Source organism: Trichosurus vulpecula, chromosome 4, assembly GCF_011100635.1.
Source record: "Trichosurus vulpecula isolate mTriVul1 chromosome 4, mTriVul1.pri, whole genome shotgun sequence".
In the NCBI taxonomy this organism is placed as follows: domain Eukaryota; kingdom Metazoa; phylum Chordata; class Mammalia; order Diprotodontia; family Phalangeridae; genus Trichosurus; species Trichosurus vulpecula.
The window spans coordinates 243,975,690-243,992,100 of NC_050576.1; the positions used below are offsets into that span (position 1 = coordinate 243,975,690).

The window sequence follows — 16,411 nt, forward strand, 5'->3', positions numbered from 1 at the left end:
TATGTGGGGGGAGCAGCAAGTGGCCAGTCTGGCCAAAACATAAAATTACAAGTCCTGTCCCTGTCGCTATAGAAAACGTGGAGGGAAGTGCCATGAAAACTATTTTTATGTTTAGATAAGGAGACAGAATCTTTCAGTGTGGCTCCAGTGGCCAGGAGTGGGACAGATGGGTGCAAGTCAAAAGGCTGCAGATTTTGGCCAAATAGAATGTGCAGAAAGGATAAATACAAGGGAGAAATGTTTAATAATTAGAGTTGTCAAAAATGGAATGGACTGCTTTATAAAGTTAATAATAATATTATTGTTATTTAACGATATTATTAACATATAACATGATAAATATAAATAAATGTATTATTTATTATCAATAATATTTAGTGCTCTAAGGTAGGCTAAGCACTCTCCATGTTGTCTCAATTGGTTCTGAGGGAGTGAGGTGCTATTATGATCCCGATTTTACAGATAAAGAAACTGAGGCTGAGAGAGAGGGGTAACTAACTTGCAGCATCGCACAACTCACAAATATCTGAGGCAGAATTCAAACTCAGTTTTTATTGATTCCCTACTCCATACCCAATGAATTCTCTCTCACTGGAAGGATAAAGAGAGCAGAAAGCTACTTTGGGGGAATATTGTAGAAGGGCTGTTTTCTAGAGTGGGAGTCTACTGAAAGCTAAATTCTGCGTTTGTTTATTTCTTTTTCTTGTCTTACAATGCTTTAGATTCTGAATATTTGGGCTTTCCAATTTTGCTACCAAGATGTTTGCAGACCACGTCTTCAAACTTTTGTCCCAGAAACAAAAAGCTTCTGTAACAAAGCCTGCAGAAGCCCCACCGGAACGAGTAGGTGACAAAAAATATTTCATGGATGCTTCTAACAAAAATCTCACCTTTATCCCATCTTCCCTCCTGGAACTTTGGGAACTGGAAGAAGTGCACTTGGAAAATAACGTGCTCGAGGGAATTTCTAAAGACATTCGTAATCTCACCAACCTGAAGATTCTCTACCTGAATAACAACGACATAAAACTTCTTTGCAAAGATATCGGGGAACTGACTAATCTTCAAAGTCTGGACCTTAGCTACAATCCCTTGGTTCCCAGCACGTTGCCTGTCCTCTCCCATCTACGGTCCCTTCGACAGCTCCGGCTTTATAAAATCCAAATGGAGACTTTCCCCATCCAGATGTGTAAGTGTCTGCACCACCTGGAATTGCTGGGACTGTCTCACAACAGGCTGAAGGAGCTGCCCAAAGAAATCGTCAACCAGACTAAACTGAGAGAGATCTACCTGCAGGACAACAAATTCGAAGATTTTCCCCAGGAGCTCTGCGTCCTTTACAATCTGGAGATCGTAGACCTGGAGCAAAACCAGATCGCTGTCATCCCCGACGAGATCAGCGCGCTCACGAAGCTGGAGAAATTCTTCATCGCTTCGAATTGTGTGTCGTATCTCCCTGACACTCTGGGAAGCTGCAGCAAGCTAACGGTCTTGGATGTCTCCTATAACTTGCTGCACAACCTCCCCTCGACCCTCAAAGAACTGACCGAAATTACGGAGCTGGGTCTTTCGGGGAACTGCCTGGAGAAGGTGCCCAGGCTGATCTGCAAGTGGACTCTCCTCCATCTCCTGTACATGAAGAACACCTGTCTGAAAACCCTGCGCCGCTCCTTCAAACGCCTGCTGAACGTCACGCTCTTAGATCTGAGTCAGAATTACTTTGATTTTTTCCCTCTCGAGGTCTGCTCTCTGAAAAACCTGGAGATGCTGTCCCTGGATGACAATCACATTTGTCAGGTACACATTTCGCACTTTCCTAGGACCTCTAAGGGGCTGCGCTCACGACGCCATGGCCAGCCAGATCTATTGGATGATCAATCTAGGGCTGAAAGAGACCCTCAGGGGTCATTCAGAGGTTCCCAAACTTATTTACCTTTTAAAAAAATTACTCAGCGCTCCCCCCCCCAAATCATACAAACTAGGAAAGAAATCTCAGATAAAGTGTATAACTGCACCCGAGGCTATTACTGCCCTCCAGATAGTTCCAGCGCCTGGGGGCGGTATCACCCACTTTGGGAACCACTGAACCGCCCCCCCCCCCATTTTGCAGAGGAGGACGCTGAGAGGCCTGAACCCTGACAGAGTTCAGATTCAAACCCGAGCTCTGTGATTTTCAGTTTCTTCCACTATACTTCATCTCCAGGTCTTTCATCACCAGGCTAACTGTGGACCATCAGTCTGGCCTTCCTTGATGAGACTGAGAATGAACAGATGAAAATTCACATGTAGAAAAGAGGTAGATGAAGGAGATTCTTGCCCCACTAAAGGATTCTGTTTATTAAGCATTTGCTGTAGTGGTCAGTTATGGTCCATGGTGTTTGGTTTGTAAATCATATGTTCTGAACTATATTCTTTGCTTAAAAAAAAATCCAAGGCATTGAATTGCTGAAACACTAAATATGAAATTTAAATTTAGAGTTTGATAGTGATGTCTGCCTCAAAGGCTCTGTCCCGGGTCCTCTTCTCTCCCCACAACTCTCTGTCTTGGTGACAGAGTCACTGTCAGATGGATTCAATGACCTTCTCTTTGTAAATGCCTCTTAGGCCTTGGCATCAGTTCCTGTTTCTCTCTTGCCCTCCAGTCCTGAATCATCAACTACCTCATGGAGGCACCTCCCACTCTTCAGGTCTAAAACAACACTCATTCTCTTTGCCTCCAAACCTGTGCCTTTCCCCAACTTCCCCACCCCTGTTGTGGTTACAAGAATCCTTCTGGTCACTGGGGTTCACAGCCTCAACACCATCTTCTTCTGATGCCTCTCTCCCACATGCATATCAGATGCCAAATCTTGTCTCTACTTCCACCACAACCTTAAGGTGTGTTCCCTTCTTTCCAGCCTGGTTCAGGCCCTCATCACCTCTCGCTTGAGTCCTCCTTTTGGGTCTCTCTGCGCTTCAATCCATCCTTTCTATACAGGTGATTTTCCTGAAGCACAGGTCTGACCTCCCTCAGGAAACTCTAACGTTTCCCTTTTACCTCTAGGACCACACAGAAACTCCTCTGTTTTCTGTTTAAAGTTTTTCACAGCTGAGCCCCACCCTTTCTTTCCGGCTTTGTTGTACATTCTCTTCTCCATGCCCTCTGTAGTGCAGCCAAACCGGTCTTCTTGCTTGTCCTTCTGTATGACCCTTCATCTACCATCTCTGCACTTTTGCTTCACTTGAGGTCTGCTGTGGCTGGAATACACACCTTCCTTAGGACTTCCTCTTAGCATCCCTGCTTTCCTTCCATCTTTAGCCCAAAGGCCCCCTTTGCATGAGGCCCTTCTTAGTCCTGCAGCTGCCAATGCCTTCTGACCCAAGGTACTTGTCTGCTCCTCTATTAGAGTGTAAACTCCTGGGGGGCAAGAACATATCCCCAAGTGCCTAGCATAGTGCACGGTACATAGTAGGCACTTAATGTATGTTTGTTGATTGAATACTGATTATGGTAAGCAATTTTAAATGATGAAAATAGCTTTAATTTCTCTTTTTGTCTTTGAAGTTTCCCCCTTTCTATTAGAAGTTTTCTGGAATCTTAAAGCTCCCAGACAAGCATTTACATTGGTTCCATTGATGTATTTAAAGCTGCAAAGTTTTCAGTGTCCATAGTAGTTTCTGAAGCACCATATTATTAACCAACTAACATTTTTTTAAGCAGTGTCATGCATGGCATCAGGGGTGCGCTGGTAAATTTTTAACAACCAGCTCTCAAAAAAAATACTAGATAGTATACTTTTCAGTTTAATTTTCATTTTCTCCATCAACATTTTCTGTGTCACTCTCTTAAGTCTAGATAAAACAAAACCATAATTCCAGCCCTGCTTTGTAGCATTTGCTGATTTCTGAGGTGTAAATGTTCACCCCAAAAATTTAACAACAAATTCTGAGCTGGTAGGACCTGGCAGGAGCTGGCTCTAGCACAGCCCTGCATGACATGCTTATCAAAGCTGCACATGGCACAGAGTTGAGGGAAGTAAACATAGGATCACAGGGTTAGGTTTCAAAAAGACTTTGGCTGGCTAGAACAAAGCAACCAAGTTGATGAATTAATACAGATCAATGTAAGGTCTGCCACTTGGGTTCAAAAAATCAACTCTAACAAGTACACCGTGAGAGAACCATGGTAGGACTGTACCTCCTGGGGAAAAGAACTGGGGGTTTAGAGGATTGTAAGGTCAATGGGAGTCAACGATGCGGGCTGTCCACCTCCCAAAGCTAAGGCAGACCTAGCCAGCTCATATCAAGAGACACCTGGTGGTGCTGGGCATGAGGGAGTATTCTGCTCCAGGCAGAATATATCAAGAGCATCATGTTCCATTGTGGGTGCCACGTTTTAGACATGACATTGGCAAGCCTAAGGTCATCTGTAAGGGGGTGATCTGAGGCTGGACATCATGCTGTATGAGGATTAAGTGGCTAGGCAATACACTGGACCCGGAGTCAGGAAGACCTGAGTTCAAATGTGGTGTTAGACACTCACTAGATTTGTGACCTTGGATAAGTCACTCCTTCTCTCAGTGTCCCAATCTCCTCATTTGTGAAGTGTGGATAGTCATAATAGCACCCGCCTCACTAGTAGGGGAGAGGAAAAAGAGGTACTATTTGTAAAGTGCTTTGCAAACCTTAAAAGCTTATATTAATGTTAGGTATTGTTATCAGTTGATGGAGCTAGCTATGTTTATCTTGGAAAAGAAAAGATTTGGGGTGGTGTAATAGCTATTTTCATGTCCTTATACTTCATGTACTTAACTTATAGAAGAGGGATTAGATTTGTTCTGCTTGCCTCTAGAGGGAGGAGTGCGGAGTGCTGGGTGAAAGTTACAGGTGGGGCAGGTTTGGTCTTGATAAAAGGGAAAACTTCCTGCCAGTTACAGCTGTCCCAAAGTAGACAGGCCACCACTGGGAGTTTGAGGACATCCTTCACCAAAGACCTTTGAAGGGAAGGCTGGATAGCCACCGGAGAGGGGTGCATAAAAGGGTTTAGGCCTTGGATGATCCCTTCCAATTCTGAAATCCTGTTCACCTGAGAATGGTTTCTTGTTCCGTGGTTGTGGTGGTGGTAGGAATAGCAATGGGTATTTCTTCTCTGTTTCCACTTGTGTAGCTATTGGGCTTGAGGGAGATAAATGAGCCAGTGCATAGGGGAAGCATCCAAGGATCAAACCGTGTCAGGTTTGGAGGAGGGGTATATTTACTTGGGTAGGGTTAATGCAAGAAAAAGGCAATACCTGTAAGTTGTGCCTGGCATATAGACGGTGCTTGATCAGTGTTTATTGATGGATGGATTGTGCCACCTCCCCAGATCTGTGATTGGATCTACAAATTAAATTAGGCTAAACTCTGTAAGGGGTCTTTTTTCCTAAACTTCCTAATAAAGATCCCTTGAAAAATTCTAAGCTTTCCTCGACTGATTTGAGAGAGAAGAATTTTCTACACTCTAGCCAGGATAGAGATTGGAAAAGAACACTAAAATTTGAATCTAGGGTTGAATCCTAGCTCTGCTGTTTGAAAGCTGTGTGACCTTGGGAAAGTCACTCTCTGGGCCTCAGTTCCTTTACCTATAAGATGAAATAATTGGACCAAATGATCTCTAGAGTCTTGTAGCTATAAATCTTGTGAATTTCAGGGAGCTGAGGACAATGCGGAAGGTATGGCAGGATTGTTCTTGAATAGTCAGGTGGCAGCTGTCATCACAGTTCCCATTCCTGGAAGAGCCTGGAAAGCTGGAGAGAAAGGAAGATGGAAAAACAGGCCAAGGCTAATTAGCAGTCACCATGGATTTTTTTCTTGCTGTGTTTTTACCTTGCAAGCACTATTTCCCAGACAATTTTTAGCATTCATTATAAAATTCTCTGCCAAAGATGCTTGCCTTTTACAAGCTGTCTTGAAGTAGGTAGTTGGGCCATCTACAAGTTAGTTAAGTACAGCAAGTTAGTTTGTAAGTTTCTCCATGAAAATGGAGTTCATTATGTAGTAGGATGGATTGCAGGAATAGGGGATGTTTATCTTGGAGGAGCTAGGAAGATGTGGTAGTTATGTTCAAGTTTAAAGGACTCTGGAAAAAGGGATTAGCTTTGTTCTGCTTGTCCCCAGAGGGCAGAATGAGGAGCATTAAGTGCCAGTTGTAAAGAGCCAAATTTAGACCTGAAGAAAGGGAAACATGCCCAATGATCAGAGTTGTCTCAAAGTGGAATTGGCTTCCTCTGGATGCCGTCTGTTTGCTCTTGTAAATCTACCCAGCAAAGGCTAGAATGTGGAGGGAGTTCTTTGTTAGGTATAGATTGGCCAGATGAAGGCCACTGAGGTCCTTTCCACCTCTGAAATTCTGTGGTCCTGTGAAATCCAGTGATTGGGCAGACAAAGCTGAAATGGGGCAGGCAGCAGCCCTGAACCCAGCTCTGGTTCTCTTTTACCCCTCAGTTCAATAAGGACAGGGTTGGGATCATCTTTCATCTTCTTTCTCCTAAGCAGCAAGCACAGCACTCTGCATGTAATAGGGGTGTGCTTAAACGTCTCTTAATTGAATTTTACTTATTCTTTAAAAAAAGCCACAAGCACATTTAGCAACAGCTGAGTTGGAAATCTTCTAGGGTAGAAGTGGTGATGCTATGCTTGCCAAGGAGTTAGGAGGCTTGAATTCAAATACACCCTTAGGCATTCACTAGCTGTGTGGCCTTGGGCAAGTCATGAACCCTCTTAGAGCCCCGGTTAAAATGGTGGTAATAATATGGCCACTCCACACACCACAGGCTTCTTGTGGGAAATAGCACAAACCTCACAAACCTTAAAGTGTGCGCTCTCTCCATGTATACATACATATATACATATATGTATATACATATATATGTGCTACCTATTATCTATCCATCAGTGTTTATCCTTTCATTTATTCATCTATCCATCCATCTATCCTACCTATCATCTATCAATCATCTACCTATCCTTCATTCATTCATTCATTTTTTATCTATCCATCCATCCATCTTATCATATATCTCTCTATTCACTTATTTATTTATTCCTTGACTACTACTACTACTATTGTACCACTATACTTTTTTTTTAAAAAAAATTATTATCAATGCCTTTTGTTTTTACAGCAGAGTCATATCCAGAGACATATGCCACTGCCACCAACAAATGCCCTCTCTTGGGACAATGAAAGATAATCAAGAAAAACCAGCTGACCCACAGTGTCTGTGTCTGACAGTCTATGCCCAACATTCCACACGCATAGTTCCCTAATTCACTACTGCATATGCTTTTTTTTTAAAAAAAAGCATTTTTCATTTCATGATCTTCAAGCCCTTGATCATGTTAAGTTTCATACATTTGCATGGAGGTTAAGAAGTGTTTTTGCAGTCCCTTTTTTTTAGGACAAAATTTTCACAGTGATTGACCTTTCTAGGTTACTTTCTTACACCTCCATAAATCAACTTTTAGGACTGTTAACTATGCATTCCTAACTCTGGCCCCACTCATCCCATGGAGTTTGCAAACATGATTCATCCAGAGGCTGAATTGCCTCTGAATTCTGTTGATTAGTGATAGTTTGTTTCCAAAGCAAAGCCCTGTTGTGTTCAAACAATTTTTGACAATTTCACTCTTTTTTTAATGCCTCTAGGTCCCTCCAGAGGTGTTCAACCTTGTCAAACTGAAGGCCCTTGGTCTAACTGGAAATAATTTCACTATATTTCCAGAGGAAATCTTGCTAATTGAATCTTTAGAACAACTATATCTGGGACAGGACCAAGGAACCAAACTGACCTATCTCTCAGAAAACATCCTGAAACTAACGGTATGAATTAAAACTTTATGTAATGAAATATTCACCAAAAATACTCAAGTTTTGGGGCAACTAGGTGGTACAGTGGATAGAGCACTGACCCTGGAGTCAGGAGGACATGACTTTAAGTCCAGCCTCAGGCACTTACTAGCTGTGTGACCCTGGGCAAGTCACTTAACCCTGATTGCTTCCAAAAAGAAAGAAAGAAAGGAGAAAATATTCGATTTTTATTGGTAGACTTCAAAACTCAATGGATCTGTGATGTCATTGATCCAGGCACATTTCCCATTGCTGAAGACTTATGCTATATCTAGGTCTTCCCATCCTGTGTAATTCCTGTTCATATCTTTCCAAAGTTCTTCTGGCCACTGGACCCAGATGGCTCTGGAGGAGAAAGTGAAGCTGGTGTCTTTGCACAGCTCTCCCTCACTTAAATCTGATTCATTTGCATGTCATGGCATCACCTCCATGATGTTATAGTCCTCTTCAAGGGTGAAGGACAAACAACAACAGAGAGCCCAGCTAGCATGCTGGAAACCTTTCTTTGGGTCTTGTTACATTTTGATGGTACTAATGGGATGGTGCCACAATAGAGTGCTGGGTTTGGAGTCAGGAAGACTCATCTTCCTAAGTTCAAATCTAGTCTCAGACACTTAGTGGTTGTATGACCCTGAGCAAGTCATTTAGCTCTGTTTGCCTCAGTTTCCTCATCTGTAAAATGAGCTGGAGAAGGAAATGGCAACCCAGTCCAGTATCTCTGCCAAGAAAACCTCAAATGGGGTCATAAAGAGTTAGACATGACTGAAAAATGACTGAACACCACCACAAACAATGGAATATTCACACTGACTAACTGTTATCCTCTACTCACTCCTTCGGGCTGGCCCACCTTGTTTCCTCAAGCATATATTTCCTGGATAATATCGCTACTTCCACTTCTTGTGTATAGGTCAATGTTGGAAATAGTCTGCCCACCATTCATTGCCTCCATTGACCCCTGGGTCACTCACAACTTGAATTCCTTGGGGATTGTGGTGTTCCAAAGTTTAGAACCACAGTGCACCTCTGAGAGAACATTTCTGTTGAAGAGATGAATGTATTAATCTGAATGCATAAGTGAATCAATGCTGCTTAGGTTTGAATGAAGTGCAGTAAATGGACTTACACAGTTACATAGAGAATCAAGTGAAGAAAGAAACCGACAGTTATGGAGTGAATTAGAAAGATACATGGAGCGGGCATGGGATTCAGCATCCCATTTCACCTGTGAATGTAATCACAGCAGGCCCTGAAGTGGCTGCTCAAACAGATTGGGCCTCCAAAAATATGAGAACGCCTAGGGTTCAAATATGCAGCCTGTGCCTCCATCATTTCAAAACTATGGCTCATGAGCCCCCACCGATATGCTTCCAATTAATGATTAGCCAGCTGTCTCAATTAGCTCTTAGCAAAGGCATTTACTCAAAAGGCACAGGAAGAACAGTAGTTAAAAAACATCCCCCCCCCAAACCTAAAACCCATACTCCTACAAATACATACTATGTGTGGGAGAAGGGTGATCACAAACTTCAAATACAGTGGGAGTCGGGCATATGTGTAGGGAGCAAAGACAGCTCACAATCTGGAATTGCAGGACCTCAATATGCTTTCTCTCTTCATAACATTTACCCCTGGAAATGGGATCTGTTTGAGATAGGTTACTTGGCTGGGCTTGCTCCTTACAGACCACGGCATCTTTGCTGGACAACTTGCTCAGCCCGACTTTCTCTTCCAGGTAATGACGTCTCTGCTGGATAGGTTAATCTGCCAGACTCCTTGAGTTTGCTTCCTGAGGGTCAGCTGAAGACTCCACCAGGTGTAGCTTCAGGTTCAGCTGCAGTTCTTGCTTGTGGTACTGCTGTGCTCTTCCAGAAAGAACAGAGAATCTCAGGGCTGGCAGAAGCCTTTCTAATTCTGCTCCCTCAGGACCTCAGACCTGAGGCTTGTCACCTGCAAGAGGGGAGGCAGGAAATCAGAGTTTTCGAGTCTGGGGGCTGAATCCTTTCCCATAAATGAGTCCATTCAAAAATGTATGTCTTTACAAAGTCTAAAATGATCCACTCCCTATTTGAAAGAGGATCACCCTCTACAAGGCAAAAATATGATCAAAGATGACTTGGCCTATCTTATTTTCTCTATAACTTGTCTCTTATGACCTGCAAATTTGCTGAAGGGTGAAACATTGAGGAAGGGAATAAACATTTGCTAGGCACTGTGCTATGTGCTTTACAAATACTATCTCATTTGATCCTAACAACAACCCTGCTATGTAGATGATGGTATTATCCCCATTTTACAGTTCAGGCAGCTAAGGCAGGCAGAGGTTAAGTGACTTACCCAGGGGCACACAGCTACTAAGTGTCTGAGAGTACATTTGAGTTCAGGTCTTCCTGACTCCAATCTCAAGGCTCTCTCCACATTGCCACCTAGCAGCCCCTAATATAATGACTAAAATTTTACAGGGAAGCATGATTGGCGATTTTGAACAGTATTGACTCATAAAGCAGTGAGAAGCAGTGGAAGGCAGGGATCAATGAAAAAGCAAGTATAAAGATAGACTTGTAAAAGATTCAACTTTGTAAAGTCAACCCAAGGATATTTAAAGAAAAAAATAGGACAACTAAGACCAGAAGATGGGAAAGATCTGCAAATATTTTTTATGATAAATTTTTCCCACCATCAAGGGCCAGGGAGCCACAATCTGTACTTATATTCCAAAATCACATTCTGAGATAAGCTTCTTGAGGAGGTAGAAATAGCACTGAAGAAAGCAAAGATGGTGAGAGCAGGTGACTCCTAGACCAGGTCCACTCCCAGGAAATCCATGCTAGAGAAGATTCAGTTTTGAGGGAATTTAGGGAAGATATTAAAGATATAGAAAAAAATCTCAGACCTTATTGTTACCTTCTCTGAGGATGAGATTTTGCCATTTGCATCAAACCCTGAAATAGCACAGAGCCTACTGGATGACATCTGTAATCACTCAAGAGATTTTGACCTAACCATCCACAGAGGAAAAGCCAAGTGGATGAAGATTGTCTATTGTCCAGAAATTATTGTATGCAGTTGGAAGGATAATCTATATAATTCATCCATATATGTGTATGTAGATATACATATATCTATGTAACATATGGATATCTATCTGTATTTATTCATCCATCCTTCTATCTATCCATCCTTCATCTGTCTAACTATCTTCTATCTACTATCTATCTATCATCTATCTTATCCATCTACCTATCTTCTATCTTATCTACCTACCTATCTTCTATCTATCTATCATTTATCTATCTTCTATCTATCATCATTCTTATCTACCTATCTTCTATCTATCATCTACCTATCTTCTATCTATCTATCCATCATCTATCTATCTTATCTATTTACCTATCTTCTATCTATCTATCTATCTATGACAGATACTACAAATGGAGAATGATCTATACCCATAATTGAGCCAGAAACAGAGATGGGGCTGGAGAGTCTTTGAGAAATTGCAACATTTTTTTTAATGACCCCAAGCTTCTCTCTAAAACAAAGGACCATCTTTATTAACAGCAGTAATATTATATGACTGTAAGTCTTGGAACACTACATTCTCCAAAGAATTAAAATTTATGATTACTCAGAGGTCAGTGGAGAGGGGCAGAGGTTTTGCAACGCATGACAAGCAGTTCTACAGTAAAAACAGCATAGGATAGATCATCAAAAAAATGTATGACCAGAAAAAGGTGGGCCAGGCACTGGTAAAGACATTCATGCCTTTCACACTAATCAGATGACAGAAGTAATATTTGTTTGTTGTTCTTCATCAGAATATACAAAGGGGAAAGGACTTGTAGATGATTCTGGGGTTAATTTATCAAGTTGAGAATTCTTACACTGAAGTTTTATCATATTTCAGAATCTGAAAGAGCTATATTTTGAGAACAACAGCCTGGAGTATTTACCTGTGGGCATAGGTTCACTGAGAACCTTACAACTATTGGATCTTCACAACAATCAGATTAGGGAGCTTCCAGACTCTATATGTCAATTAAAAGGTAATAAGTTTCCTCCCTCCTGGCTCCCCTTTTCCCCCTCCCTCCCTGCCATATTGGACTAAACCTGTGATTTCATTGGTCTAGGGGAATGAGGAGATGACTTCTCCCGAGGGAGGGCTATGGCACTTTGTATGTAAGAAAGATCAGATCACTTATCCAGGGTCAAACTGTGTGTCAGAGCAGGGCTTGAACCCAGGTGTTCCATATTCTGAGGCCAAGGCCAAATATTTCACTATGTCAGGGCCCAGTCCTTTCATTTGGCAGATGAAGAAGCTGAGGCCCAGAAATGTTCAGGGATTTGCTTGAGGTCACACAGGTAATAAGTAAGAGCACTAGGTCTTCTGAACCCAAATCAAAGGATCCCCGATTTTGAACTGGCAGCAATTAGAGGCCACTGAGACCATCCCCCTCCTCCCCCCACTTCACCTGTGAGGAGACTGAGGCCCAGAGAGGTCAGATGACTTGGTCAACACAGCTTATGGGATTATGGTAGGATTTGAACCTAGGTCTTTCTGTCTTCAAGTTGAGTGCCCTATCCACTTTCCATTACAAACACTTCCTTCAAATTCATTGTTATAATCTTGCCTAGTCAAGTCAGTAAGTTTTTATTAAGCACTTACTGTGTCCCAGGCACTGCACTAAATGCATAGTCTCTACCTTCGAGAGGCCATGCATATTCTAGTGAAACCATGGGGACATCTTACATCCAGTAAATACTTGGTAAGGGAGCTTCAGGCCTTGACTTAGGAAGACCTGAATTCAAATCCAGCCTCAGACACTTCCTAACTGGGTGACCCTGGGCAAGTCACTTCAACCGTGGTTGCCACCTTAGGTTAGTCACTTCTATGAAGAAGTTTAGATCAATTATGGTGGGTTCTACCCCAAATCTTATAAACTAGTCACTCACAGGAAACGAAAGGAATAAATTCTTACGGACATTGAAGTTCTACTCAAGTAATTATATTGATGAGTTTATTCTCAAAGTATTTTACTTGTCCTATTTTTAGAGATGGACAGACCAGGACTTGATCTGAATATCTTTGCATATTCTATTTTCTTAATTACACACACTTCTTTATCCTGATCCTAGAAACTTTCACTGGAATGAACAAAGAAGATAGGTTTGTGTGTCTCCATTCAAAGCAAAGGGAAATAAAACTCTCTACCCCCACCTCCAAGCCCTGCCAGTACAATAGAAAGACTTTGGTTACTCTTGTTACAAGGCCTGGTGAATGCTGTTGTACTGAAAAGTAAGCCTTTGGTTCCACTCCCCCACCTCCATATCTGTTAAAGAACATAAGCTTCCTGAGGGTAGGGGTTATCTCCTTTTTGTCCTTGATTCTCAGCACCTGGCACAGTGCCTGGCACATAGTAGGTGCTTACTAGATGTGAAGTGAACTCATTAGGTGACAATAGAGGAAGGTGATATTTAAGTAGCTGGCACTAGGCTACAGATCGCCATTTGGTTTGGAAAGGTAAATCCTCTCTTGTATTTTAGGTTTGAAGACGCTGATTCTTGAGAACAACCAATTGTCTGTACTTCCAGAAAGAATGGATAGTCTGGAGAGCCTCCAGGTTCTCAACCTCGAAGGAAATCCCATGGAAGACCCTTCTGAAGAAGTGTGTAGAATGGGCATTCCAGCAATATGGGAGTACTTACGGGAAAAAAGATACAAGAATTTTATAGTCACTAAGGTAAAATCAGTAAACACTCCCAATGCTAGACGTGTGTGTGTGTGTGTGTGTGTTTGTATGTTTCTGGCAAAGCTTATGGACCCCTGCTGAAAGTAATGCTTTTAAATACACAAGATATGTAGAATTACTAAGGAAATCAATTATATTAAATATAGTCCTCAAGATATTTTTTTAAAAGTTCATGGACCCCCGGTAAGGTGTGTCTGGTCTAGGGATATCACATAGTCTTATTTGTTAAGGAGGATCAGACATTGGGAGATGCTTGTGGACATTCTCCTTTGAAGGATGTGAGATGTCCAAGAGTGTGTCCCAGTATCTTATTCCGTATTTTACTGGCTCTTTCTTCTATCCCACTTCCCTTTACTTCTCTTTTCTCTTGACCTGACACACTTGTGAATTTGGAAGCAAAAAATGCAAAACAAAAAGAACTCATCTGGTCAAAATTCTATAAATTCCAGAAGCATGTGCTTGGTGGCTAGAGTTCTGGCCTAGTACATGGAAGAGTCATGTCACCCTGGGCAAGTCACTTAACCCCTGGGTGCTGTAGGCAGCTCTTCAGAACAGGGATTCTTAAGCTAGAGTCCACAAACTTTTCTTAAAAATTGTATTCCATGCCATGAGTTTCCTTTGCAATCCTATGAATTCTATTTTCTGCAATTAAAAACGTTATCCTAAGAAGGGGTCTCATATAGATTTCACTAGACTGCCAAAGGAGCCATGACAAAAAAAGGTGAAGAACCTGCCTATTCTAGGACTTACTTACATTGTCATGAATAGTTTGCTGTCTTGCTAGGTAGAGGGAGCTCTCATACTGGGAGTTCTTCACAAAATCATAGACATATTCAGATATAAAATTGTAGGCGATTCACCCAACGAGACTCGCTTAATATAGGGGCCACTTGGTTGGTTAGTCAACAACATCTACTATGCCAAGCTCTTTACCAAACACTGGATAAACTTAATACTATTACATGATTTGGAAAGGATTCCATGGACTAGGCATCTGAAATCTAAGGTCCTGGACTTAGCTTTTCCCCTGACTCAGGATCTGGCTTTGGACCATTCCCCCAATTGCCCTGTTCTCAAATTTGTTCCCCTGCCCCGAGAACATCTTCCCCATCTCAGAGGGGTAGAATATTGGGAGGAGCTCTGACATCACCCAGAAACAAGGCTCTAGGAGAGAATACAAAGCATTCTGAAGTAGGCAATCTAGACTAGAGCCGTGCTTCTGGAGAGCTCAGGATTTCTCCTGTTGATTGCCCTTTTCCTCAGCTGTTTTGATTTAAAGTTATGCTGAATTATGAAAAGCTTGGCTATTATACACGGGCAAATATTTCCCTCTAGATTTGTCTTTCTTCTTTCTGCAAGATCACTTCAGCCCTGGAATTCCCGTCTTCTCAGTCCCCTCTGTCCTTGGGCTCTCTCTCACTGTGTCTCTCTTTGTGTCTCTGTCTCTTTCTCCCTCTCTGTCTCTCTCTCTGTCTCTCTCTCTCATTGGAGGATTGAGGATGCCTCACAGGATTTCCATTTAAGGAGGGTGCTCAGGTTAGTCACCTCTTCATTTCATATCTGGCCAAACACCTCTGGATTTCTTCATAATGCCCTCTTATCCCATACCAAGAACGTTTCCTGCTTCCCTTGTCTTCCCCCATTAAGTTGCAAGCATCTTGAGGGCAGGAATGATCTTTTGCCTTTGTGTTTCCAGCACTTTGCACAGAGCCTGTCACATAGTAAGCACTTAATAAATGTTTCTTAACGAACTGATCCCAGGAGGTAGCCATGAAGAAGGAAAACATTCCTAGCAGAATAGTTCATGGAGGGGTATCGGGACAGGAGATAGAATGTGATCTTATGGGGTCCAATTTTCTTCCCTTAGTTTTGATGACTGTGTATTAGAAGTAAGATATGATTAGGCTGTGACTTGTCTGCTCAGTCATCATGCGGAATAACACCGGACTTGATTTCCTTTTCAGATTCAGGCTTGGTACAGAGGAGTAAGAGTGAGGAAGGGCTTGGGGTCAAACGAAGAACTATTAAAACTGCAAAAGAAGGGAAAGGGATCTCCCAAAGACAAGCAAAAAAAGAAAGGGGAAAAAGAAAAAGCAGCTGCCAAAGGCAAAAAGAAATAACCCTTTTTTTCTTGATGGACTTTTAAAAAATGGATGATGCCCTGACCATGGTCGGCAGAAAGGAAGATGAGGCTACCCGTCATTGGACTCTTGAACACTGTGGTAAGCATTAAAAGGCTTTCATATCTACCCTATTTGTGGTTGTCTCCAAGATGTTTAATTAGTAAACGTCTCATGTTAGTCTGTACGCTCTTTGAGGGCAGGGATTATTTAATGTTCTTCTTTGTATCTGCAGGCTGGATTTGAACTCAAGTCTTCCTGACTCTAGGCCCAGCACTGTCCACTGAGCCATCTAGCTGCCCACTCTGAATAATACTCATTTTTAATTCTCTGAGTAATACTAATTTTTAATTCTTCAGAGAGTATATTTTTCCATCATTCGCAACCATACCAAAAACAACAATCAACATCAGTAGGATGTTGCTATTAGAAACATGGACCAATTCTATGTTATAGAGGGTGGCTCCCTGGGAGGAGAGAGAAGAGGAATATGCAGGAAATATAGGTAATGCAAAAGCAAAATATATTGATATATTAACATCTTTTAATATTATAAAGGCTAAAAGTATATTTTTACAAAATAGACTTTTGTTTCTTTAAGATGTTTGGAGCCATTAAAGAAAATTTCCAATTTATGAAAGCCATCTCTCTTCCACCTGTTTAATTCTGGACCC

At 41.9% G+C, this 16,411-nt stretch overlaps 1 protein-coding gene across 1 annotated transcript; it reads left to right on the top strand.

Moving 5' to 3' along the window:
- The first annotated feature begins 759 nt into the window (after nucleotides 1-759).
- LRRIQ4 (leucine rich repeats and IQ motif containing 4) lies at nucleotides 760-15,737 on the top strand. The gene is made up of 5 exons (XM_036756468.1): nucleotides 760-1,797; nucleotides 7,667-7,840; nucleotides 11,775-11,913; nucleotides 13,412-13,608; nucleotides 15,582-15,737. Exons 1-5 carry the CDS (start codon nucleotides 760-762, stop codon nucleotides 15,735-15,737), a joined length of 1,704 nt encoding a protein of 567 aa, XP_036612363.1.
- The last annotated feature ends 674 nt before the right edge of the window (nucleotides 15,738-16,411 follow it).

What these genes read in the sequence shown, in the direction of transcription:
- LRRIQ4 (XM_036756468.1), top strand. Translation starts at nt 760, where the DNA reads ATGTTTGCAGACCACGTCTTCAAACTTTTGTCCCAGAAACAAAAAGCT. An exon ending in CTCTATATGTCAATTAAAAG is followed by an intron (nt 11,914 to 13,411) that starts GTAATAAGTTTC and finishes CTTGTATTTTAG; the next exon opens with GTTTGAAGACGCTGATTCTT. An exon ending in AGAATTTTATAGTCACTAAG is followed by an intron (nt 13,609 to 15,581) that starts GTAAAATCAGTA and finishes TTTCCTTTTCAG; the next exon opens with ATTCAGGCTTGGTACAGAGG.